The sequence below is a fragment of the Pseudorca crassidens genome, chromosome 17 (genome assembly GCF_039906515.1).
Source record: "Pseudorca crassidens isolate mPseCra1 chromosome 17, mPseCra1.hap1, whole genome shotgun sequence".
NCBI lineage: Eukaryota > Metazoa > Chordata > Mammalia > Artiodactyla > Delphinidae > Pseudorca > Pseudorca crassidens.
In genome coordinates this window covers 20,756,146-20,783,127 of record NC_090312.1, presented here as the reverse complement: position 1 = coordinate 20,783,127, position 26,982 = coordinate 20,756,146, and the positions used below count along the sequence as shown (strand labels likewise).

The following is a 26,982-nucleotide window of genomic DNA, read 5'->3' as shown; positions in this document are numbered from 1 at the left end:
ATTTGACTCTTGTGAGGTTCTGAAAGAATTAGAAGGAATGAGGAGATTTTGTTGTAGCCTAGCATCTTCAGTACCCATTCTCCTCTAGGACTGACAGCCTCCTTTCCCAAGTATGCGTTAAGAACGCGCTAACCAATCTGCCCACGTAAGTCAAATAAGCAAACCTCCAGGGCACAATGCACACTCAGAAGTGGCAACTCACACGTCAGGATCTGCCCGTTTTGTGCTAGAACTGGAGAGGGCTTCATCAGACTAACAGTGCCTGAGGCCTCAGATGACTCAAAGGGATCTTCCATTAACACTATCTCAATATTCTCATGTATCTAGTGTGGCTTTCCCCTCTTCCCTTTAAAGTTTTTGGAGACACGAAAAAATGCAGCACAATGAAGAAAAGACATCAATGCTCAGTGTTATGAAAGGAGAATAGGGTTTTCTTTCTATTAGATCAGGGAAGTGCCAATCATAGTTTAATAGTTCCTCTTAAAGTGCAATCAGGGAGGCCGTTTGCAATAGGCACTGTCCGTCTAAGTCATAGTAGGATGGCATTAAATGTGGAATGTAGGGAAAGACAGAGAGAAAATGTTGTATGAAGTGATGAGCTTCATAATTATATTATTATTAACAGCATCAACTATTCTTATTAACCATAATTGTAATAAGCTAATCAGATCTGGGAAAGAGTTTAGGCCAAGAGGCATTAATATTTTATTCAGGGCATGTTACTCAAATTCTGGCAAAGGATAATCAATGATGCTACACTTTTACTCAGTCTATCTCTAACATGCCCTAGGGAGTCAGCTGGAATCAAGGAGATCTTTAAACTCTGGCAGAATCAAATAACAGAAACTTGGTTTCATCTAAAATAACATTTAGGCCGTTGAACTGAATGTTGCAGCTGCCAAAATTCCAGGTTGAAGAAACTGTCCTATGTGAAAAATCGAACCATCTCGTGGTTTACAGTTTCATTCATCTGGGCTTGATTAGCCACACAAGGGAATCATGGGATAATCCTTCAACCTCATTTAACCCCATGAACTTTTCCATGTTTGTTTTTCCCTTCAATATCTCTGTCCATCTCTTTTCTTTCATCCCTCAAACACAGTTAACTCCTATTTACTTGAAGAGTAATATATGTAAATCATCTGTGATTATATAGTACACAAATCTAACTTTGACGATTCCATCAACTTCATTTTGATTTTTCAGTCTTACGGATTATCAAAGGTGTTTTCCTTTGCCCTATCTTAGAAACAACTGTAGATGAAAGTTTCTAAATATCATACTTCTGGAGACTTTTTTAAACAGAGTTAAATGGAATTAGGTTAATGAAGAGATGTGAACATACACGGTTGCACTAAAGAAGATCCAGTTTCCCAGGAGCGACAGAGAATTCCTTCTTTAAAGGAACCCAACCTCCTTCCCACACGGGCTTGCATCTCCATTCTGCTAGAGCTGGCCATCTAGTAATTGCTCAGCAAATGTTTATTGAGTAAATTAATGAGCACTAATTTAAAGATAATTAAACAATTAGCAGGTAATGAATGAGTTGTAAATTAGCAATTTATAATAAATTACAAATAATTTAGTTAATCAGTAAATAATTAAACTTCAATAGAGATAATAAAATATTCAGTAAGTAAACAAACTGCTAGAATAAAAAAAGGAAGATTTCCCCTAAGGATTAAAGGTCCAAACTAGAGAATATGTGCAACAGAAATATTATTTTCAAACACTGTAAGATATAAATGGAAACTGAAACAAAATTAGATAAATTAGTGAGCAGTGCAATTCACCATGCCATCTTGCATAATAACCTGTTATTAACAAAGATTTAATATTCAACTGCTAAACACCCGATTTAGAATCTTATGGTTGAAACACACTTGAGAGGTTTTCTATTCAAACTCCATTGTTTTGCAGATGCGGAACTGGAGCTCCATTTCCATGTATGATCTACCCAAGTTTACTTGGCTAGCACATAGCTGGCCTTCTTTCTAGTCAGCTTTTCCTTTTCTTCTACCTTTTCTGCCTGCCATTAACTCAATCCCTGTTTCTTCAATCCCTACCATGTGTCATTTTGATGCGCTAGACCAGTTCTTGTGAATTAAGAGGTAGTGGGTCCCAAATAAATGAGGGTATAATTGTAACAGCTATCCTTTTAAGCTATGAAGTTTCAAAGATAGGAGCTATAGTATCCATTACCTTCTGAACCGGAACTGGTTTTACCCTTAGTGGTGCATACAACAATCATTTCTATTGATACTGCTTCCAAGCAGCAGAGTAGACCTGTTCATTTCCTAGCCTTTTTTTTTTTTTTAACATCTTTATTGGGGTATAATTGCTTTACAATGCCGTGTTAGTTTCTGCTGTATGACAAAGTGAATCAGCCATACGTATACACATATTCCCATACCTCCTCCTTCTTGAGTTTCCCTCCCACCCTCCCTATCCCACCCCTCTAGGTGGTCACAAAGCACCGAGCTGATCTCCCTGTGCTATGCAGCTGCTTCCCACTAGCTGTCTATTTTACATTTGGTAGTATATATATGTCCATGCCACTCTCTCACTTCATCCCAGCTTACCCTTCCCCCTCCCCATGTCCTCAAGTCCATTCTCTAGTAGGTTTGCGTCTTTATTCCCATCTTGCCCCTGGGTTCTTCATGACCATTTTTTTTTTTTTTTAGATTCCATATATATGTGTTAGCATATGTATTTGTTTTTCTCTTTCTGACTTACTTCACTCTGTATGTCAGACTCCAGGTCCATCCACCTCACTACAAATAACTCAATTTCGTTTCTTTTTATGGCTGAGTAATATTCCATTGTATATATGTGCCACATCTTCTTTATCTATTCATCTGTCGATAGACACTTAGGTTGCTTCCCTGTCTTGGCTATTGTAAATAGAGCTGCAATGAATATTGTGGTACATGACTCTTTTTGAATTAGGTTTTCTCAGGGTATATGCCCAGTAGTGGGATTGCTGGGTCATATGGTAGTTTAGTCTTTTATGGAACCTCCATACTGTTCTCCATAGTTAGCCTTTCTTTTTTAATGTGCTAAGAAAATCTAACTTAAATGTGCACAGACAGAAGTGACAAAGAGGGAAGGACAGCGGGACTTTCCTGGCAGTCCAGTGGTTAAGATTCTGTGCTTCCCATGCGGGGAGGTGGGGGAGGGTGGGTTCGATCCCTGGTCGGGGAACTAAGATCCCACATGCCTCACGGTGTGGCCAAAATTAAAAATAAATAAATAAATAAATAAATAAGAGGGAAGGGCACAGACTACAAAAACTTCCAAAAGCAAGCCAGCCAATCTCTTCAATAAAAAGCAGAAAAAAATGACAAGTACAGTTTTCCAATCAGGAGACAAGTTTTCCCACTGTAGCATCCAAAACATGATCAGTAAAACATACGTTTTTCCATAGTTTCAAGTCCATCTGTCCCCGACATTTTACTAATTATCTCAAAAGAGTTTCATTGTTAATTTTCCTTTCTCTACTAGTTCTAGTTAAAGGTAACAATATCTTTTGGTGAATATATTGTAGCTTCGGTATTAAGTGATCTTGAACAGCCATGCTTGGGCTATAGAGATTATTCTAGAGTTCTCAATCTGCTAAAACAATCTTCTCCTTGGCTTCAAAAATTTTTCCCTACAGTTTGCATGTTCTGTAGCACAGAATAGCACAGAATGTTCTATAATAGACAAATATGACTGTGCCTAGCATTTAATTAACAAGGGCAGAATGAGAGCAGTAAGGAAGGTGGAATTGCCTTGCACTGGAGCAAAAAATGGAGTCTTAGGTGTCAGAGGAGCTGAGTACTGCCATCTACTGGCTATGTGGTCTGGGTCATTTTTCTTTTCTGAGTTTTACATTCCTCATCTGAAAAGAGATTCACACTAATATTATATCAACAGGGTTCCGAGGTTAGATAATATGTGTGAAATATCACTTTATAAATTTCAAGTGTGATATGAATATCAGTGGGAAATTTCTTATGAGTAACAAAATCTATAAGATTCTGGGGACATTCTCAGAATAGTTAACTGAACACATTCAAGTCACTGTTTAGAGAAACAAAGTGGTCTTCCTTTTATATTCTACAGGGGCACTTTTTGTCTGTACTCAGCTATAACCGCGTCTTTCACTCTGTAGCCTTCTACGCTTGCTGGGAGAGAGACTAATCTTTGACCTGAACTTAGTAGGAGCATATTTTGCAAAACCAGAAGTAACTATATCTTGTCCCCATTTTTCTGTGTGCTCATCTGATCATCACTGTGAACTTACTACCCAATGGCAGGTTTGGAGTTAAGATCCTTCCCTGCCGATGTCTGCCTGCCGATGCAGGGTACACGGGTTCGTGCCCCGGTCCGGGAGGATCCCACATGCCGCGGAGCAGCTGGGCCCATGAGCCATGGCCGCTGAGCCTGTGCGTCCGGAGCCTGTGCTCCGCAACGGGAGAGGCCACGACAGTGAGAGGCTCGCGTACCGGAAAAAAAAAAAAACCAAAACCAAATGGCCCTATCTGGCCCTTTACAGAAAAAAGTTTGCCAACCCCCTGGGTCAGAAGAATCCTTCCCTTGATATTGGATTATCCATTGCACATTATTAGCCGTGTGAGCTTGAGGGAGTCAGAACCTCCCTGTCCACTTTCCCCATATATAAAGAGAAGGATAACTCTGCTTAGAGTCATTAATGCATAAGAAGCGTTTAACACTGTTCCTTGTATGTTAGGAAACTCTCAAAAATATTACTCTACCTATTATTAACTACTTCTTTTATAGAAGATACCTCATTCCACCATTATCTAACGCAACTGCCAATGTTGTTAGTCAAAATTGCTCCATATGAGCAACTTTAGCCACTCACTGTTCTCATTTCTCCTGTGTCAGTTATAATCTCTGAGATAGTACCAATGTCATTAAGGTAGTTTGGGGTTTGCTAATTTGCCATGAAGGGCTGGGATTCCATCTAGCACTGTTGCATCCAAGTCCAGACATTTGAACGACTGAAATCATAATGCTATATTTGCATTACGCTTTGTACTTGTGAAACACAGGCAAACTAGCACAAAATGTAGCTATGGTGTGACATTCTGTACTCCTGCCCTGCTACCCTAAACATAAGCTTCTCAGATAAAGAATATTCTTTCCACCCTACAAAATAACACCTGTCTGTTGAATTTCAGTGGGTCCAGCAAGCTTCCACGACATGGTGACAATCACTCTTGGCACTGAGCGGAGATCCAGACACAGCCTGCCAAAACATCTTTGGGAAGACCTGTCTGAAGGAAACATGGGACTCTGGATCCTGCAAAATTTTGAGAGTCTGTCATTCAAATACATTTAAAGATGGCATTTGGGGGCTTGGTACAAATTCAAAATTGGAATTTTTTTAAAAAGAGGGGGCTTCTCCAAGAATGAGACAAGAAGAGAGACTTGATTATCAATGGAATGTAATTAGTTGCAGATAGGAAAGGATAGGATGCAGATAGGAAAGGATCGGATGAAGATAGGAAAGGATAGGATGAGTTTCATGAAAAGCAGGCAAATCAGGAAACTGAAGGACTAATCAAAGTATACTTATCAATGGAAATGAAGAACGGCTTTAAATTCAGGGCTAAGTCTATCAAAGGAAGAACAAACTCAGTTTAATCCAATCAACACAATGTCTATTTTATGCCAGGCACTGGGTTAACACAGCTATAGGTGGTAAGATATATCAGATGCTCTTTCTACCCTAGAGGAGTTTCTGGGCTGGTGGATGGGAGATGAATGTGTAACCAAATGATGTCTTATAATATTAACAATAATAGCTGTCATTTGTTGTAAAAAAAAAAAATGTAAAGAAAATTCAGAATGAGAAAAATGAATTCTGCTTGGAAAGGTCCAAGGAATGCAGGAAAGAGAGGAATAATTTGAGTTAGGCCTTGAAAATTACTAAAAGTTCACTAGGTGAATATTGGGACAAGAACGAGAGTGGTCTGCTGCAGTTTTGGAATAGGATGGATACAAGGAATGGCTAAAATGAAGATGAGGAATGATTATGCCAAGCTTAAGAATCTGGGCTTCATCCAGTAGGTTTTACTTATATACATATATACGTGTACACATACATACATCTACATATACACACATATATACATACACACATATTTCATTTTTTTTTAAATGCAGGGAGTGACCCGGTTGAGTCTGGTTTAAAATGACAAAAGAATGATTTCCTAGAGAGCCATAAAGTTGGATCATGGGAGATTGTGTAGCAGAAAGATGGAAAACCTAGACCACAGAGATGCGAGTAAGAATCTTGAGGAGGGGATGTAGACAGAATACAGCATGTTTTCAAACTGAAATGCAAAAGTGGAGGCAAAAAGTCTAAACCCAGAAGAAAGGGAAAAACAAATGAATAAAATTCTGGTGTGGGAGGAGGAAGGGTAGGTGAGCAGGGAGAAGAGTATGGCTAGGGCACTGGATTTGGCACACAGATTTTTTTTCTCTCAGAGACATAAAGGAAACAGTGAAGGAAGGGTAAGAACACAGATAATATTGCAGGGAGGGATGTTGAGAAAATTCATCACTACTGACCTCTACTCTTAGAGTAATGAGAGGGATGGGGGCTTTCTGGAAACGGAGTTAGGCATGGAACCACCTTTGGTGGCTGGGAAAGGGAAAACGCTTCAGAATCCACCTGGGCCAACAACTCATACATTGGCGATGTCTCATCCGCACATTTGATTTTTTTCCAAGACTGCTTTGAGCTTATCATTTCACTCATCTAGAAAAATGCTTTATCACTGATGGGTGTTGAATGACACTCAAGAGAGGAAAATCTGATTTCCTCAACCTGACACTCAGGCCTTCTCCAATGGAACTCTCGATCTACCCCTCTGATCTATCTCCACCTCCTTCACTGTCCCCTCCTCTGGATTCAGAAACCCAAATGCTTTCAGGCTCAGGCAGGTCTAACACAGCGTAAAAAGAGGCATGGTCTGAGGCAACAGGGAGTGGTGAGGTTCGTGGCTCGGAAGCTGTTATATTTTCTTTTAAAATTCTATCAGGGACTTACCTGGTGGCTCAGTGGTTAAGAATCCACCTGCCAATGCAGGGGACACGGGTTCAAGCCCTGGTCCAGGAAGATCCCACATGCTGCGGAGCAACTACTACGCCTACGCACTACACCGTGCGCCACAACTACTGATGCTGAATGCCACAACTATTGAAGCCCACGCGTCACAACTACTGAAGCCCGCGTGCCTAGAGCCTGTGCTCCGCAACAAAAGAAGCCACCGCAATGAGAAGCCTGCACACTGCAATGAACAGTAGCCCTGGCTCGCCACAACTAGAGAAAGCTCACGCGCAGCAATGAAGACCCAACGCAGCCAAAAATAATAAATAAATAAATAATTTAAAAAATTCTATCAGGATCAAACAAAATATGTAAATACAATTTGATATTTCAGGGACTTTCTCTTCTAAAATTGTACACGAATTCAGCCTCCTCCAAGCAGATTTCCTAATAAACCAGACTCATAGATAAGAGTTCCTTCTCAAGTCCCCTTTGGTATTTACCCCAACCTTCCTTTGTGTATCACTCACCTGTACTTGTATGATGCTATCTTTCATAGCACAGAGGTCAGAACATGAGCTCTGGATTCAGATGGCCCTGGAAAAATCCTTGACTTTGCCACTTTTAGCCTGATATGACATAAGACAAGATACCTAAGTTTTCTGAGTCTCATATTTCTCATTTGTGAAATAGGAATAATATTACCTTATGGGGTTATTGTGAAGATAAAAATATATGCAAAATACTTACTGGAGTGCCTGGCATGAAAACACCGAAATATTTTTAATAATATATGGTTTTCCCTAACATCATGATAATTGTCTTAATGATCAAGAATCAAATCTTCTGAATTCTTTACACTCTGAGTTACTAGAGAAATGTCTTGGGAGTATTTGCTGCTAAGTACCTGTTTGGGAGATAAGTTGATATTTATTTGCAATAATTAGACTACTCAAAAAGGCATGGGGCAAAGCAAAATTTTGGTGGGCTGGGGAAACTGAAGTTGATAGTTTTTAGGGCCCTAATTAGAGAACTGAGATACCCTTAAACAGTGAAACAAGAACTACACATACACATGTATATACATGCATACACACACACACATATATACATTTGTATCATTCTTTACCATTTGCAAAGTAATTTCTATACTCTGCTTCTTACAAACCTTTGTGTGGAGTCCATACAGTTATAGATCACCACCAACAACAGTAACTGATACCAACTTTGTAAGGTATATTATCATAATTTTATTTTAGAGAAAGGGAAACTGAGGCTCAGAGAGGTTAGACTTGGCCAAGGGGACTCATCAGTGACTCATCAGCGGAGGGGACTCCATCACAGGTCTCCACATCCCTGCTTTCTCTAATCTTTCATAACTTTCCAAGATATGAAACTTGTCAGGAGCAATTAAACACTTAACAGCCACATCACCCTAACATAAATCTGGGAGCTGGAAAACATATCTAGTGGAACTCTGAATGAGGAACATGAGAGTCCACACACAAATGGCCTAGAATGACCCTGGCCAAGACCTCTTGAGGACAATAGTATTTCATGCACACAGTGCCACAGGCTCTTAACTAGAATCAATCTCGTGTGTGGGCTTCAGTTCCCTCTGTTGACGCACAGCATCACGCTCACCACCATAAACAGTGCTGTCTGAAGGAGGAGAGTCATCGGTCCACTTAGCAGGTGGCCTCTAAAAGGGCTCATTGCCAAACCCCCAAAAGCACGCAGCAACAGAGGCTCTGCGCACACAGCCTGGGCTCTGTGCGGATGGATGGGAGATCTGACTCACCGCGTAGGGAGTACACAGTACAGTAATTTTCAAACAGGGATTGGGAGCGAAACCAAGGGGAGGGGATCTCCCAATTTTACAATCTGACTTCAGCATGTTCTAAAAACACGGCAAAGTAAAAAGCAAAACAAAACAGAGTAATTAACAAAACCATCAGGAGAAAAGGAATCAAATTGATACAGAAGCTGAAAAGCAAACAGGGACTTCTCAGGACAGGTTGTGCTTCATTGACTTAATTCCTCTGACAGGGTCAAAAGCTCAGGAGCAAAGGAAGCTAGACCTTCGGTCATATTTGATTTATTATAATGTGACATTCTCATAGGGAACTGGAAAGGTGGCATAAAGAGGGGGAAGAGAAGGAAAAGCTGGATCTGGTTGAAAGTAAGGAAGTATGAGATCGAATTGGTGGCTATAAAACCTTCACTCTGCTCCTGGAATTGGGAGTGGAAAAACACGCTCACTAAGAGGGAGTCTTGTCTGTTTTGGGCCCGTACTCTGATTACTTCTAAGCCAAGCGACCTGCTGGACTGTCCCTAAGAATGGGTCTCCTGTTGTCCCATAACAATGTGACTTAGCTTTTAACAGTTCCTGGTAATCCAAGAACTTGTGTGCCCTTTGCACAGCTCAGTTTAGCTCCAGGCCTCTGTTTCCTCATGGGAATAACAGGAGACAGGAGGTGCCTTCTAGTCCGACACCATGGAACCAGTGGTGTCTTGCTTTTCTATCTCACTGCGGTGAGCACGGTGCAGAGCCCATGGTGGTCCTCACTGAATGCTTCTCACTTACTAAACACAGACCACTAATGAGGATGACAGATAACATTTATTGAGCCCCTACAATGGACCTGGCACTGTTCTAAGTATGTTTTAACTCCTTTCACCTCCCAACAAGCCTGTGTGGTAGGTCCTGTTGACGTTAAGCGCTCAGCTTGAGTCTCCCACTGAAGTCTGGGCCTCGCTTCCTCACCTGTAACAGCTTGCAAGACTGAGAGCTACAATTTGCTAACACTGAATGGTTCCAGACAGTTCTAGGTACTCGACAGTGGACAGTTCTCAGCAGAGCCTCTTGCACATAGAAAACCTCCAAGAAACAACTGGCATTATTCAAGATGTCAGGGGTTTTCTAAAGCAGGACTGCTCCAGGGTTACAACTTTGGTAAGGCGATTCCTTCTGGCTGGCACTGGCATTTCTCATGTCTCAGAAGCCTTTGGTGTGGGTCTGCTATCTGGTGCTGGCCGGGAAAAGGGTATCTTGTAAGTGAGAGAGGCACTGGGATAAGGGTTTAGAAAGCTAGCTCCTGACCCCAGCTCCCCATTTCCTGGCCGTGGGACCTAGGCAAGCCTTTTCCTTTAGTCTGTTTCCCACACTATAAAACCTATAGAGGTGATGACAGGAGGGGAGGGTCATCCAAGAGAAAACTGGTAACCATAGCAAACCCCCCCCCCCACCTGTGAGAGGAGCCTTGATTATAATAATTCTACAGAGAGCAGCCAGTAGGTGATACAAGAGCAGTGTATGAGGTGTATTTAAGTCTATGCTGCTGGTTAAGAAAAGTATATTCCTTCTGTTCTTGTTCTGATCTGTGAAACAACACATAGTTCATTTGGTGACAACTTCCATTCTTATCCTGCCACATACCATCTCTAATATTAAATAAATTATGTACTTAGAATATCAATAAACGTCCCCAAGAGCAGTAGTTTCCTTAACTAACTTAACAAAGCCGCGCTGATCTGTGATGAAAATGGGAGAAATAAAAACAATGTATGTTTTTCTTAAAGTGAAATGTACTCCATTTTTAAGCCATGAGGGTCTTTTTTTTTTTGTTAAAATTCCTTTGGTTTATAAAATGGTGGTGAGAGTAGTTTTTAATTGAAAAAGCTATTAATGAGTAAAATATAAAAGGGCCAACTGTGTGCTATGGCAACGAATATTTTCTAAAATTTAACTCATCTGTGAAATACAAGTATCTTGGATGCACAGGTGTAGGCTCAGACAAGCAGAATCTCAATAAGACAAGAGAACTGTTCTCCTTTCGTCAGCAGTACATCTTCCAGCAACTGGCAGACTCTACCTTTCTTTATAAGAATGTTCTGGTATCTGATTATTCTTCCAGTGAAAAATGCATAAAGTGGATTTTCAATCTCATTATCCATAACTATATATTACAGACAAATGAATAGAAAACTCTATCTATTCACCTAACTACCTTTAACCTAAATGATCCTACAGCTAGTATGGAAAGACGCAGGATGGCATTTTCATTTTTTCCTTTTAAAAACAGTATGTCCATTTTAGAAAATCTGGAAAGCACACAAGCTTGTAAAAACCAGCTTTGAGATATAACTTGTTTACAATAAATTTCACAGATTTGAGGTGCCAAATAGATAACTGTGACAAAGATACGAAGCATTTTCATCAGCACAGACAGTTCCGTTGCTCCTCTTCGTATCAATCTCCCTTCTAGTACCCCGCCACACACACCCCCGGAAGTAACCACCGATCTCACTGCCATCACTGTAAGTTAATTTTGTTGTTTTAGAATTTCATATGATTGGAATCACGCTGTGTGTGTTCTTTTCTTTCTAACTTCTTTCTCTGAGTACACCATGACATTCATTCCTGTTGTCATATGCATCAGTAGTTGGTTCCTTTGTATTGTTCTGCATTGTTTCTGGTGTGAATACAGCACACTTTGTTTTACCCATTCTACTCTTGATGGACCTAAGGGTTGTTTAAAATTTTTGTCTGAGTAAAGCTCTTTTGGATATGAGTGGACTGGAATTTTTATGAACATATGTTTCCGATTCTCTTTAGTAAATATCTGAGAGCAGAACGGCAGACCATCTAATAAGTGTGTGATTAACTGTGTAAGAAATTTACTTTCTGCATCTGGTGGCACCATATTTACTCACAACAACAGTGTACAAGAGATCCAGTTGCTCTACATCTTCAGCAACACTTGGTATTGCCAATCCTTTGAACTTCAGCCATTCTACTGGGTGTAAAGTGATATCTCACTGGGTTGTATCTGCATTTTCCTGATGACTTCATATTGCTGGGCATATTTTCATGTGCTTATTGGCCATGCTTTTACCTTCTTTGTGAAGTGTCCAAATATTTTGTCCATTATTATTGGTCTGTCTCTGTTCCAGCTAAGCAGGTCTTTGGGGTTCTGTATCTCCTGCATGTGCCCTTCTCTCCAGATTTCAGGGGGGTGATTTGCATTATGACATCAGCTCTCTGACCCACTGTTTTTCAGTTTATCCAGCTTTTTTTTTTTTTGCTGCATCGCGCAGCTTGTGGTATCTTAGTTCCCCAATCAGGGATTGAACCCCTCGGCAGCAAAAGTGTGGAGCCCTAACCACCAGACTACCAGTAAACTCACTGTGTCCAGCTTTGTCTTGTGGTAAGGATTAGAGTGATGACATCCAAGCTCTTTACATATCAGAGCTGAAATCAGAAGCCTTCTGCATCTAATGAGATGATCATATGACTTTCTTCATTTACTCTTAACATGACGAATCACATCGGTTTTCGAAAATGGAATCAACTTTACATTCCTATGCACACATGACCATGATGTAATATCCTTTTTGTCTATTGTGAGATTCAACCCTTGTATTCTGTCAAGGTTTGTAGGTTTATGTTCATGAAGGATATTGGTCCGTACCATACCATTCTTGTAATATCTTTGTTAGCTTTTGGTATCAGGGTTAGTCTGGTCTCATAAAATGAGTTTGGAAGTGCTCCCCCTTTCTCTATTTTTGAAAGAATTTGTGAAAATTTGGTTGCTAATTCTCGACTGTTTTAATTTATTGGAAAAAGCCTTCTGTGCTTGAAACTTCCTTTATGGGAAGTTCTGATTAAAAGTTTAACTGATTAAGAGATCCATGGCTATTTAAATTTTCTAGCTTTCTTGAGTCAGATATTGTTAAGTTATCGTTTTTAAGGAATTAGTCCATTTCATCTCAGTTGTTAAGTATGTGGGCATAAACCTGTTCATAATATTTTCTGCTCTTTTAATGAATGTAGAAAACTTAGTGATATCCCCAACTTCTCACTTGATGCTGTCTTTTTTTCCCTCATTCAGGCTATCTAGACATTTATCAATTTTTGTTGATCTTTTCAAGGAATCAGGTTTACCTTTGTTAATTTTCTTTATTGCCTGTATGTTTTGTGTCTTACTGATTTCAGCTCTTTGAGATTAGTATTCTTCCTTCTCTAACTTCTTAAGGTAAAATTTTAATTAATCAAGTTCAACTCTTTCTTCTTTCTTTTCTAATACAGGCATTTCAGGCTATAATTTTCCTCTAAGTTCTGTAGCTGTACCACACAAACGTTTGAAATATTAATGTTTCTACTATCATTCAGTTCAAAATATGTTTCAGTTTCTCTTGCGATTTTTTCCCCCTCTCCCATCTGGTTACATGGATGTGCATTAAGTTTCTAAATATTTGGGATCTTCTTGATTATCTTGGTAGTGATTTCTAATTTAATTTTGTTTCGGTCAGAGAATGCACCTTGTGCCACTTCAGGTTTTTCAAATTTACTGACACTGATTTGTGCCCTGGTGTATAGTACATCATGGTGAATAAGTCCCCTGAACTGGAAAGTACGTACATTCTGAAGCTGTTGGGTATAGTGTTCTGCCTGGCATGTGGTAGTGGTCACATAAATTCTATAAAACAAATGAATTAATTATGATTTAACAAATAAATGAAATGAATAGGAAGGGATTGGTCAAGGGGCTAAAACGAAGCTACAGTTGACCCGCGAACAACGAGGGGGTTAATCCGCCTGCAGTACTGTCAGCCCTCCGTATCCATGGCTCCCCTGCATCCGCGGATTCAATGAACCATGCAGTCCTATTGCATCTTCCATTGAAAAATATCTGCGTATAAGTGGACCTGGGTATATGAAACCCACTTCGTTCAGGGGTCAACTGTATTTAGAGAGAAAGGAGGTAGCCAGTGTAGCTAGACTGAAGATGACAGGATGACTGTAACTGAGGAAGCAAATATCCAGAGGATATAGGGGACGTCTGGTTAAAGCAGAGGCAGAAAAGGTTGTTTGTAGAAGGGAATAAGAGCATGCCTTCTGAAACAAGAGGCAGGAGAAGACAGATGGGTAGAGGGTAAAAAGTTTTAGGGAAATCCCATCAAACAGCGTGTAAGTTTTCAGCGTAGCAGAAACCAGACCTTTACTAGCGATGAAGAAAGGAATTGGGAGAAAGCATGTTGGGAGAGCCACTTAACAGGCCACTGGGATGAAGAAAAGGCTGAGGGAAGGCATCATGGCTCCATGGAGGCCTGGCACGTGAATCTGTACTGGGGGGCAGTCATGAAGGGCTTTCTTCAGCAAAGGTTTCTATACCCAGGAACCTAAACAGGATCTAGGGGTGGGTTTCAGTAAAACCTCAGCAGAACTGTCTAATCATTTATCAACTTCATGGGACAAGTTCTATCACAGGGCTTTTATCCTGGGAGCTACAGGATGGGTTACTTAATCCAGAAGAGGAGGAGTAAGAAAGGCTTTTGTAGGAGGTGGTATCTGAACTAAAGCCCGAAAGGAAGTTGGAATTATCCAGGTAAAAAGGTGGGTTTGAGGAGGGTAGAAGAAAGCATGGCATTTGAGAGCCCTGCAGCTCAGAGTGGGAGGGAGTAAGGAAAACCAAGCACTGTAACTGCCACCGTCATCCAAAATCTTGAACCAAAACAAACAAACAAAAAACAACAGTTTGCTTTTAAAAATTATGAAATGCTCATCCCTGCAGGTGTCTGAGCAAAGGCTGTCTGGCCATCTAGCAGGGATGTTGGAAAGGACATGTGGGGAGACATCTGATTGAAGTGGTAGGGGGACACTCGCTCCCCACCCTATTCCTTCATGGAAGAACTTCCCTAACACTCCTGGCCTCTCTCTCCTCCCCTCTGTTTGGTGCCCTTGGAAGCAGGAAACGGGTTTGCCCAGCCCAGCCTCATGTTCTGTCCTGTCTTGTGACCTGTGTGCCTGATGGCAGTCTGCTTTCTCCCAGGCGGTTAGAGGGGCACTTCCCAACTGTGCCAGTGACCAGAATACCTCATTTGGAGGGAAAATATTCTTAGCAAATCAATTCATCTGAAGACCTAAAGGATATTCTCCAAAAAAGCTTTATCAGGAATGAAGCTGATATTCTGATCTCCATTCATATTTCTCATTGCAAGGCGTAGTTTTAAACTGACCCCATAAAACCTCAGATGACATCTGAAGTCACTTCCAACATTCAGAAATCTATCATCCTGAATCATCAAGACAACCAAATTCAGCATCCTAGGTTTAAGAATGCGGAGGAGTATAGAGGTGATGTTAGTAAGCTTTCTATCAAAGGGCGTTAAAAATGAAGAATAAATGCTGTTATTGGAAAATTAATATGTGGAAACTCATGTCCCGATGATGTCCAAACTCTACTATGCAGATATAAAATGCTGCTCGGGATTCAATAAAAAACGTAGAGCAGTTCATACAAAAGAGAAATGTAACAAAACACAAAGATATACAAAATAGAACGCACTATGCAGAGGGCAACCCAACAAAGACAAGAAAATGTGCAGACGAAGCACTGGGGTAGCTCAACAAGCCCACATTTCATTGGGCTACACTGGGTTCCACAAAGTAGTGTTCTCACAGGTATAGCACATAAAATAATTACTCTACTTCTTTGGACACTTGTTTACTACACACCCCACCGACCTCCATGGGTAATTCTAACCGTGATAAAAGACTAGGAAGGGGCTTCCCTGGTGGTGCAGTGGTTGGGAGTCCGCCTGCCGATGCAGGGGACACGGGTTCGTGCCCCGGTCCGGGAGGATCCCACATGCCGCGGAGCGGCTGGGCCCGTGAGCCATGGCTGCTGAGCCTGCGCGTCCGGAGCCCGTACTCCGCAACGGGAGAGGCCACAGCAGTGAGAGGCCCGCGTACCGTAAAAAAAAAAAAAAAAAAAAAAGGACTAGGAAGACAATAGCAGAAGGGTCAATGTTAGCAAATGCACAGAGCCCACAATCCAAAGGTTTCAAAAAGATAAAGAGGTTTCCCCTTTATTCCACAGCATAAGCGGAATGGCCAAATTTCAGGGCGCTACATCCCAGAGGAATACTTTGAAAAGGGGAAAGAGGTACAAATGGGCAGTGTCTGAAGCACAGAAAGAACCCGAAGTATTCACTGATTTTGTAGGAGACCATTGAGAAATATGACAAGTCAATACTGACCACCTGCAGGGGACATTCACAGGGTAAGTATTTATTCCTGCAGACATCTAAAGGATTGCCACCCGTGTTCCACGAAGCAGGCCACGTGGAAACCTTTTACACATTCAAAATAGCTTCTAAAAATGCACTTTGTATTCTGGGGAGCTCTGAGCGCCTCACCCACGAAGATAAGTCTTTAAAGTTGGGGGGGGGAGAACCCTTTACAGAGGAAAGGCTTGACGCGGAAGGAAATGAGTTGATTTTAGCAGCCACCACAGGAAGAATACCAGGCACAGCCAGGGGCTGAAACTGCCTCAAACCTGAAAAGATTCTTAACTGTGCATAAAAAAGAATCCGAACGTTGCCTGTGAGCTTACACCTGGCCCCAGTAGAGCTTCCTCATCAGCATTCCAAGCCCGGCCTCAGAAAGCTGGGGAAAGAATCTTGCAAGTACAGGAAAATAGTCAAATTTCTTTCCTTCAAGCCTAATCTGATGATTTAAATATATCTCTCCTAACGCCTCTCAGGTGTTCTAACCATCTCATGCCTGTTAAGAGCACTTCTGCAGGGAGTTACCACTAGTAGCGTCTCTTCTGATTTAACTCATCTGCCATAAAATAGTAGGTGCCTTCTGCACATAATGAAATTCTCAGAGATTCTAAGAGGAAATTTGCACAGTGTTTTGAATACTGGTGTGTTAAAACATACCTTAAGTTTCCTTAGACTTTGGAGAAACTGGATGGCGGAGGGGGGGGAGTTTGTTTATAGTTTAATGTATTTTAAACAAAGGCATCAGAAAGATGTTAATGTAGTGGAATCGTTGGTGGAAACCAATAAAAAAAAAAAAAAGAAACAACTACCAAGGTTAAAGGGTCATTTTCAAAAAAGTTAAAATCCTGACTGTCATCATATACAAAAATAAACACATGTTTAAGATTTTGTGGAAACTGATAAGATGTTACAACCAACTCAAAGGAGAAACCAAAGAGCAGACACATGTTCAGATCAGGAGGAATGAAATGAATGTGTAAATGGGAGACAAAACTCACCTTTTTCACAGTGGATTGGGAAGTCAACTGAACCTCTGTGGGACAGAATTTACACATCTACAAACAAGAATTATTTCATACTGCTATCACTTACCTACAACTTACAGAGTTGTAGAACAGCTTCGTAGAGTCAGAATTAGATAACCCGAAATGATGTGCTACTGAGGGTGCACGGTTTTCTAAGGAGGCACAATGTTTTCCCTACACAGATCACTGGCTATTTTATTTATTGCTGTATTCCCCACACCTGGTACAGGGCAGATGCTCCATAAATACTTGCTAAACAAACGTCTACTATGTATCAGGCATAAAGCTAAACCCTTCGCATGCATCGTCCCCTTTAACCTTTCCAACAACGCTTTAAGATAAATATTACTCTCAGATCACTGACTTGAAACTAGCTTGTGTGATGCTGCACAGTTATTACTTGTCAGAGGTCGAGGGGTGGAGAACAGGGGCGGGGTGGGAGGAGTGGGATTTGCCTCAGGTCTGTAATCAGAAAGCTCATCTTTTTTTCTTCCTAATTCTTCTTTCCATTTAATATGTCTTTTTTATTTATCGTCATGGTCCCACACGCCTCTAAATTAAGGGATTGTTTATATGTTCCAGAGATATAACATGCTTCCCTGATGAGCATGATGTTGGAGACCCTTGCTTTAAGACACATAAATGAACAGCAGTACTCACGAGAATCTAAGCATAAATAAGAGACACATGGACATCTTTATTGTGGCCTCGCAGATAAGCACAGGATACTTACCAGCCCACATCCCAACCCCCATCCTTAGGTGCTCATTATAATTTTCAGGATAACAAAGATGGATGAATTCATCAGTGTTTACGTGTGTGGTTTGTTCTCATAGAAAGTGCAGCAGCACTTAGGCAAGCAGCAGCAGCTAACATTCACCGCTTACTGTGACCGTGAACTACTTCCCCAGCGACACTCTGAGGCGGGTGCTATTATCACCTCCTCTTCACAGGTAAAGAAAGCGGGAATACACCAAGTCACCTTCACAGAATCACGGAGCTAAGCTGCAAGTCTGGGCTTTGACCTGGCACTTGTAACCCCCTCCCGGCCCTCACTCTGAGACACTCTACTGTCTGCATCGGCTGCTGAGGCTGTCTCTGCCGTCGTGTCTTGATTTTTCACAATCCTCTTTGCCCAGTTTATCAGCGCCTACAAGGGTACTAGGCTTCCTGCAGCCGCCAGCACCCCAGGGCTGGAACTGCAGGCTGGCTCCAGTCCTGAAAGCTATCTATCTTTGGGCCACTTGGCACCTGCGATCATTTGGGTAGTTTACATTCACCCTTGCAGAGGGACAGGACACAAAAGTGGTCTTCTGAGGCCTTGAATAGGTGAAGGTCAGAAAGATGTGTGTGTCAAGTGTTAATCTGAAATCATTCTCTCCTAAGTCCCCAAATAATCCCCTGCTTTCTTTTCTTGCCAGAAAACAGGCTGCCCTCAGAATGAAGTAACAGTATGATTTTAGACACCTCCAGATGAGTTTCGACATGAAGAACGGCACAATGCTAGTAGGTAGAAGGTGTCGATAAATGATTAACTTAGTGGTTTGTTTATATCATTTCATTTAATCTTCACAACGACTCTCTGAGACAGGTATTGTTATTATTACCATCTCCATTTTGGAGATGAAGAAGTGAGGTTGAATAACCTGTCTAGGTTAAGCAGCTTGTCCAAGATCTCAAGAAGGTTGCAATTTACCAACACCAGAGGTGTTTGTGGAGACGAGGTATGCCACCAAAAGCAATATGACAGCTGTTTGCAACACAAGGCCACTTGGCAGAAAGCCTTAGGAAGTGGTACCATTTACTCCATAAGCATTGACGCATGAGACCTTTATTTCTGAGGGGGGTGTAATGCTCATCCTTTTCAAACCATTATAAACGCTTACCCTTCCCTCAAGGGTATCACAGAATTCCCACCCCTAACAAAAGATAACACTACTTTCTCATAAGATCATGAAAAAGGTTTTGCCATTACTATCACACAAGCATTAAGAAACAGACATTATCTGGTGAAGGTTCCCATAAGCAGCCAAATGGTTACTAACTGGTTGATAAATTCTAGGGGTGGAATAGCTGACCCTGTATGGGATTTTCTTATATCCTTAAGGGAGGGACTAAGAAAAAGAATCTAGACACTTGGAATCTAAGCTAAGTTCTGACACTGCCTTCAGGATTTCAGGAATTTCATCCAAATGGGCCATTACCTCCAGTTCGGAGGAGAAAAGAAGTACATTAAGGACCATTTCTAGGCTTAAGTTAGGAGGATTTCACTCTCTGTTAACTCACTTTGAGCTACACCTGTGTGTTCCTTACATATTTAAACATTACTAACTTGGTCATCAGGAATCTCTGATAATGTAGCTCAGCGTTATTTAGAGACTTCCCTGGTGGTGAAGTGGTTAAGAATCCGCCTGCCAGTGCAGGGGACATGGGTTCGATCTCTGGTCCAGGAAGATCCCACATGCCGCAGAGCAATTAAGTCCATGCACCACAACTACTGAGCCTGTGCTCTAGAGCCCACGAGCCACAAGTACTGAGCCCACGAGCCACAACTACTGAAGCCTGTGCACCTAGAGCCGGAGCTCTGCAACAAGAGAAACCACTGCAATGAGAAGCCCGCGCACCACAACTAAGAGTAGCCCCTGCTCGATGCAACTGGAGAAAGCCTGTGTGCAGCAATGAAGACCCAATGCAACCAAATAAATAAATAAAAATAAAATTAAAAAAAAATGTTATTTAATATTAGAAGCCTTTTTTCTCCAAATCAAGTTTTCTGTGCAATTTGAATATGTGAAACAGACACACCTATCTCAACCCAAAGCATGTCCCTCTGGCAGCCTCTAGTGCAACCAAGGGCTCCAAGGAACGCACTTTGAAAACCACCCATCTAGTCCTGCTCTAAGGAGGTACGATCTGCCCCAGATTTTGAAGCTACAGGGTAAGAACTGAACTGCAAAAATAAATGCTTTCTGCTTGACGTGACCCTTTTCAAAGTGACGGGAGTGAATATAGAGGTTAGCATTTCTGAAGATGCCAAGTATGAGTTTGGAAAGGGCTTGGCATCAGGTGTGCTGAGCTACTCGACAGCAAGTCCCTTTTCCACTAGAGGGTCAGTTTTCGCTTAGAAAAAAGAAGAATCTGGACTGGAATCAGGTCTTCTCAACACTTTTTCCCACCTTGAAGCACAGTTTTGGTGCACAGAGCATGTTCCTCCATCCTATCTTTCATTATAGGGTTTGCAGAAGAGGAGGGTGGGAGGAATGGTACCCACGATCAAGCAACATCTCAAGGCAGGTGGGCAGGCGAGGTCTGCAAAAGACCCCCTTACTCTGATGGGCTCCCACCGTGGACCTATCCGCTCCCTCCTACCCACTCCATTCTCCAATTGAGAGACACGATCCTACAGGCTTTTACAGTTCATTATGCTGTCATATTTCCTGCTGCCAAGTGCTTCTCAACTTCCACATATAATACTCGAAGCCCCTTGATTTAAAGGGAGTCTTAATTTGTGCTTTGAGGGTATTCATCTCAGGGGCAGTGAGTTAGTATTATTATATTCAGTCCAGAATTTTCCTATTTAGAAAACTTTTCTTCTTAAAACATCTACCTACGGACGCTGTAACCAAATTAATTTGAAGGATCTCCTCTCTTTCTTTACTCTAGGACTGCTACACTCTTATTTTCTCTAGGATCCCTCAACACCTTACCCTGATTACCACATACTTTTATACTGGACATTCAAAATCCATGTTCCCACTTATGCTTGTTAAGTAGCATGGCGTGCCCGGATCTGGAATTTATCGTTCCTTTTAAAGTAAACCCATGCCAGACAATTTCAGCTGGGAGATGCTTTTTCATTTTAAGGGTGTGGGAAAGGCCATTGAGATGGGAAGAGGGAGAGGGAGTGAAATATTTCGGATACTGCATACTTTACCCGTTATGTCATGCTGTTTGAATGACTCACTGTAGATCTGATACTGATTCGGACAATGTTTCTTCAGCCACTTGCAGACATCCTGCTGAGTCCACAGAGCCACTGGTTTTGACAGCTTCACCGTAGCCGACTATAAATACAGAAGGAAAAGAAGATCTGTTAGTGCCAGCCTCATGCCTAGAAAGGCACTGCTGTTAGAAGTCCTCTAGTGTGGTAAAGGCTACAGGCTGGATTCCCTGAAGATAAACATCTGACTCTTGTCTTCCTCTGAGCCTCTGCAGAACTTCTCCATGCCCCTGAAAGCCAGAAAGAAAAGGTCCAGGTGGAGAAGGCCATGAAAACTACACCTATTCTCAGATTCTCTCTACTGGGAGAAGTCCCCAGGAAGTAGTGTTTTCTGATGACTCCTCTAACAACAAGACAATTAGGTTGCTAAGCAATTGACTGAATTTTAGGGGTGAAACAGCTGCCCCCAAGTGGCCTTTCTCTGTATCCCAAGAAAGTGTCCATTTCTCACTATCCTCTCATATCTCTAGGACCTAGGATAACTGGTCCCAGCAGGTGCTAATAATTATTTTAGGAACGGATGTTATAGGCTTTAGATACCTACATATGAATAGCTCCTGAGAGCTCTGGATTTAGGGTGGCCCTGTAATGTCTAGGAATTAGTTATGCACAGTAGGTAAGGAAAAAGTCAATTCCACCAGCACGTGGGGAATGGTAATAAGATAATGAGTGTAGCTAGACTTCATGTAGAAGCCAACTAGCCGGAGTCATTTATTGCTCACTGGATCTTTCAGGGAGGCTTATGAAACAAAACGGAACACGGAGGTGCAAAGGACCCAGCCTTTGACCAATGGCAGGTTAGAAATACATTCATTCATCGGCAAGCATCAACTGTGCTAGACGCTGGTCTGCCTCATAGATCCCAGGGACTTGGCTGAGGCTAAGTGAAAGCTTACCTAGCTATAATCTTTATCATTCTGGATCAGTGTTTGCATTCTGGATCGGGATTTTAATACAAGTAGTTCTCTAAAGGATGTTGGACAGTACACAGACCTGGCCTTAAATATCACTGACCTCACTAGGGATCATTCTCTTTCACTTCTCTTTCAATCTCTCAGATTATGTGAAGGGGAGAGCCTTGATTTTGTATGTGTGATTTAACATCTTTCTAACACCTGCTAACATGATCTTTGACAAAGAGAGGGCTTCCTTCAGCCTCGGAACTGTCATTGGAAAGCAGAATTTTCATCTAGCATATAATAACTGCTGTGTTTTACTTTTTTTATATTTAAGGTTACCTTTATTTTATGACAAATAAATTATGGCAAAAATACATTCTATTTTCTGTAGTAATACCTAGATTGCTTTTAAAACAAATTTGAGTTAATAAAAACCTGGGTCATTATTTACAACTGCCAAGATACAGAAGCAACTTAAATGTCCACCAATAGATGAATCGATAAAGAAGATGTGGTGTGTGTGTATATATATATATATATATATATATATATAATGAAATACTACTCATCCATAAAAAAGAACGAAATTTTGCCATTTGCAGCAACATGGATAGACTTTGAGGGAGTTATGCTAAGTGAAATAAGTCAGAGAAAGACATATACTGTATGATATCACTTACATGTGGAATCTAAAAAAATACAACAAACTAGTGACCATAACAACAAAGAAGCAGACTTGCAGATATACAGAACAGACTAGTGGTTACCAGTGGGGAGACGGAAGAGGGGAGGGGCATGATAGGAGGAGGGGACTATGAGGTACACACTAATAGGTATAAAATAAGCTACAAGAATATACTGTACAAAACTGGAATACAGCCAATGTTTTATAATAACTATAAATGGAGTATAAGCTTTAAAAATCGTGTCTCACTATACTGTACACCTGTAACTTACAATATTGTACATCAACTATACTTCAATAAAATGGGTCCATTTCAAGAAAAATTAAGGAAACAATAATACAGATGGTAATAGTAAAAATAGTGGAAGTGAAATGCAGGTGATTCAAGTCTAGAAAACAGTGTTCAGGTGTTATTTTTTATTAGTATATTTTGAATTGTATGATTCTTTGGACCATCACTTATAAAATAATTACAAATAAAACATCATTTTTTACTTTGTGCTGTGGTATTTTTTTTTCTTTCACTCTCAGGAGTGGCAGATTGTATTTTTCCAAAGATGATTTTATATATGCACAGATACATACATACACACATACATATCTCCTTTTCACTGATTGTGACTTTCATTCCTCCACCGATATTTGGGGTTGATGTTGTCTCTGTTTGAATTTTGACAGGGTTCACGGAGGGCCTGGCCAATGGAGTACAGCAGAATTGATGCTATCTGTGACTTCTGAGGCTACATCAGAAAAGAGACAGAGCTTCTGCCTGGCTCACCCTCTCTGGCACTCACCTTCAGAATCTGGCCACTATATTGTGAGGAAGCTCTGACCACATGAAGAGACCAGGTAGAGGAGTTTTGGCCAATCCCCCAGCTTAAAGTCTCAGCTGACAGCTACCACCAACCCTATCAACTGTCAGACAAATGAGTAACCAAGCTTTAGATGATTCCAGCTACCAGGATTCAAATCTTCCAGCTCAGACTTCCAGATGCTATGATGCAGAGACACACATAATCCACTAGCAATATGTATAGTTGTCTTCCACCATTAAGTGTTGGGATAATTTGTTTTGCAACCCTAGTAACTGGAACACTCAGTGAGGATACAATAGTTATGACTGTGCTCCCCGGAGTGCCTTGCACTTAACAGATGCTCTACAGAGCCACAATGAACAAGCGAAGAAATTAATGAAATCATTCTCACTGAGTCTGAGCTCACAGACCTGCCTTACTTTTAATCAGCAGCGAATTTCAAGTCTAGCCCTCGCTGCTCTACCCCGACTGTGTGCTGCTCACGTGGCTCCTGATCAAACTTGTCCGTCTCTCCCTTCCACTCTGCATACTCTAGTCACAGACTGCCAGCCATCTTCCCTCTAATCACTGCATACAACCATATCAATTGCTTTCCTAATTTTGATGAGAAAGAAGGGCCTCTGGCATGGATGGTGCACATGAGTGCATGCTTTGTTGTTGTTTAGCTTTTTCCCTTTTGCTAGTCATCACTTTTCCCTCACATGATTAGGAAACCAGAGTTTCAGCTCTTTTAGCTAGGAATGCACTTCCCACCATGTATCACAAGTCAGCACCTCTGAATCTGCCTCCTTCCTGCTCTAAAATTTTCCTTCAGATTAGCTGAATGAGTTCTTAGCTGACACATCATTGCCCTGAAACCCCTTGCAAGTTTCTCGCAAGTAAAGCTAATCACATCTTTTGAAAACTCCTATAAACCAGTCATAGGAGGCTGTAAATTAGGAAGGGAAAGGCAAGAAGATAAATTGCTTATACCTCAATTTACCAAACTTCCTAGGAGGTCATTCTTTAACTTGCTCATTTCCTAGGAAATGGAACACCCTCAGCTCCAAGACAAGTCTCATCAACTGGAGATTCGGGGGAGATTAATCCAAACACACCAAGTCAACTCAGAATACATCCTCACCAGCTTATCATGTACTCTTGTGTTATAAATTTCTTTTGATTATAAATCCAGGTGTTCCGAGGCTAACAATCCAGGTGTTGCTTTGCTTTGCCTTCACAATATACTCTTACTCAGCAGTAATTTGGTGTTACATGCTTGGACAGCAATAAACACAAAGCTTCAGGTACAGATTTTTAAGACCACATGAACCTACGGGGATCTGCCTCCATGTAAACAGGCATAACAAATACAGTGGGGAGGGATAGATTCCTACCATTAATAAGCCCTGTCTGTCTCTTACTCAGATAGTGATACATGTATCGGCCCCATTTATCAACTGATTCTTAGCTTTGGCTCTAATATGAACTTGTTATTAGTTTGTTACACATTAACTTTTTTTTTATCTGAATAATTATTTTCCTAACATCTTTATTGCAGTATAATTGCTTTACAAAGGTTAGTTTCTGCTGTATAACAAAGTGAATCAGCCATACATATACATATGTCCCCAGATCCCCTCCCTCTTGCATCTCCCTCCCACCCTCCCTATCCCACCCCTCTAGGTGGTCACAAAGCACCGAGCTGGTCTCCCTGTGCTATGCGGCTGCTTCCCACTAGCTATCTATTTTACATTCGGTAGTGTATGTATGTCCATGCCACTCTCTCACTTCGTCCCGGCTTCCCCTTCCCCCTCCCCGCATCCTCAAGTCCGTTCTCTACGTCTGCGTCTTTATTCCTGTCCTGCCCCTAGGTTCTTCAGAACCATGTTTTCTTTTTTTAGATTCCATACATATGCGTTAGCCTACGGTATGTGTTGTTCTTTCTGACTTACCCCACTCCGTATGACAGTCTCTGGGTCCACCCACCTCACTACCAGGACATGGAAGCCACCTGAGCGTCCATTGACAGACGATGGATAAAGAAGATGCGGCCCATGTACACAGGGGACTATTACTCAGCCATACACACTAACTTGTGAAGAGCCGTCGTGGACTTCAGCTGCCTCAGTGTGTGCTGCCGAGATTCTCTAGTCTCAGAGCAGACTTTTGTTTGTTCCGCCTCAGCTGCTCGCCTAGCAGCCCAGGTCAACCTGGGCTCCTCTCCCTTCTGTCACGATGCCCCCAACCCCAACAGCAACCAGGCTTGGGGAGTGAATGCCATAACCAGGCTCTTTTCTTTCTTTCTTTTTCGTTTTTTAATCGAAGTAGAGTTGATCTACAATGGTGTGCCAATCTCTGCTGTGCAGCAAAGTGACTCAGTCAGCCATAAAAAAAGAACTAAATAACGCCATTTGCAGCAACATGGATGCAACTAGAGAGGATCATACTAAGTGAAGGAAGTCAGCAAGAGAGAGACACCCACCGTATGCTATCACTTATCCGTGGAATCTAAAAGATGGCACAAATGAACCTATGTATAAAGCAGAAACATAACCTGATTTCTGATTTCCACGGGCCATTTGGAACAAGCACGTGTTAAACGCACATCAATCTCTTTATCACATTGTCCCGCTGGGAGGTGCAGAGTTGTCCAGTCTTCGTAGCTCCATAGTGTTACTTCAACTCTCCTCCTTTCCTCTGCCACCCAACACTCATGCCTCTCTCCGCACCCAACGTTAGGTAATTTTCTCGAATGTGCTGCATTTTATTTCTCCCCCACAGAAGGAGCCTAAACCGAAATAACAGTTTGTAAAGCAAAGAGATAGTATTTCATATTCAGTAGAAAATAATAAAAAAAAATCTTGCCCAAGGCAAACATCAGAAAAAGCACTTGCCCCATTTCTTTCTCTACACTCAGGCCTGCTACATCATTCTCTGGATTTCCATCCCTGGAGACACTTTTGGTTTGTTCTGCTGCCCCTGAAAGAGGCCGGAGGCAGTTGTTACCTTCCCCATGCATTGTAACACCACGCGGAATTCTAGGCATTTTCTTTCTGAATTGGTCCTGGCCTTTCTATAGACAATCTGAATGTGTATTTCAGATGCCTTCACGTTCTGTTTTTTTTTTTTTTTCTTTTAGCATCTTTATTGGAGTATAATTGCTTTACAATGGTGTGTCAGTTGCTGCTGTAAAACAAAGTGAATCAGCTATATGTATACATATATCCCCATATCTCCTCCTTCTTGCATCTCCCTCCCACCCTCCCTATCCCACCCCTCTAGGTGGTCACAAAGCACCGAGCTGATCTCCCTGTGCTATGAGGCTGCTTCCCACTAGCTATCTGTTTTACATTTGGTAGTGTATAGGGGCAGGACAGGAATAAAGACACAGACATAGAGAATGGACTTGAGGACACAGAGAGGGGGAAGGGTAAG

The 26,982-nt window shown here is 41.5% G+C and overlaps 1 protein-coding gene across 5 annotated transcripts in view; it reads right to left on the bottom strand.

The window, feature by feature from the left end:
* SAMD12 (sterile alpha motif domain containing 12) overlaps positions 1-26,982 on the bottom strand; it is a 456,644-nt gene that overhangs the window by 251,447 nt on the left and 178,215 nt on the right. For 4 of the 5 annotated variants that reach the window (XR_010936192.1, XR_010936195.1, XM_067711427.1 and 1 more), the window contains exon 3: positions 21,101-21,230. Coding sequence is in view for 2 of the 5 variants with exons in the window: in XM_067711427.1 (XP_067567528.1) it covers positions 21,101-21,230 (130 nt within the window). In the remaining 3 variants the exon portion in view is untranslated. The remainder of the gene's footprint in view (positions 1-21,100; positions 21,231-26,982) is intronic. The other variant, XR_010936194.1, reaches the window with a different exon arrangement.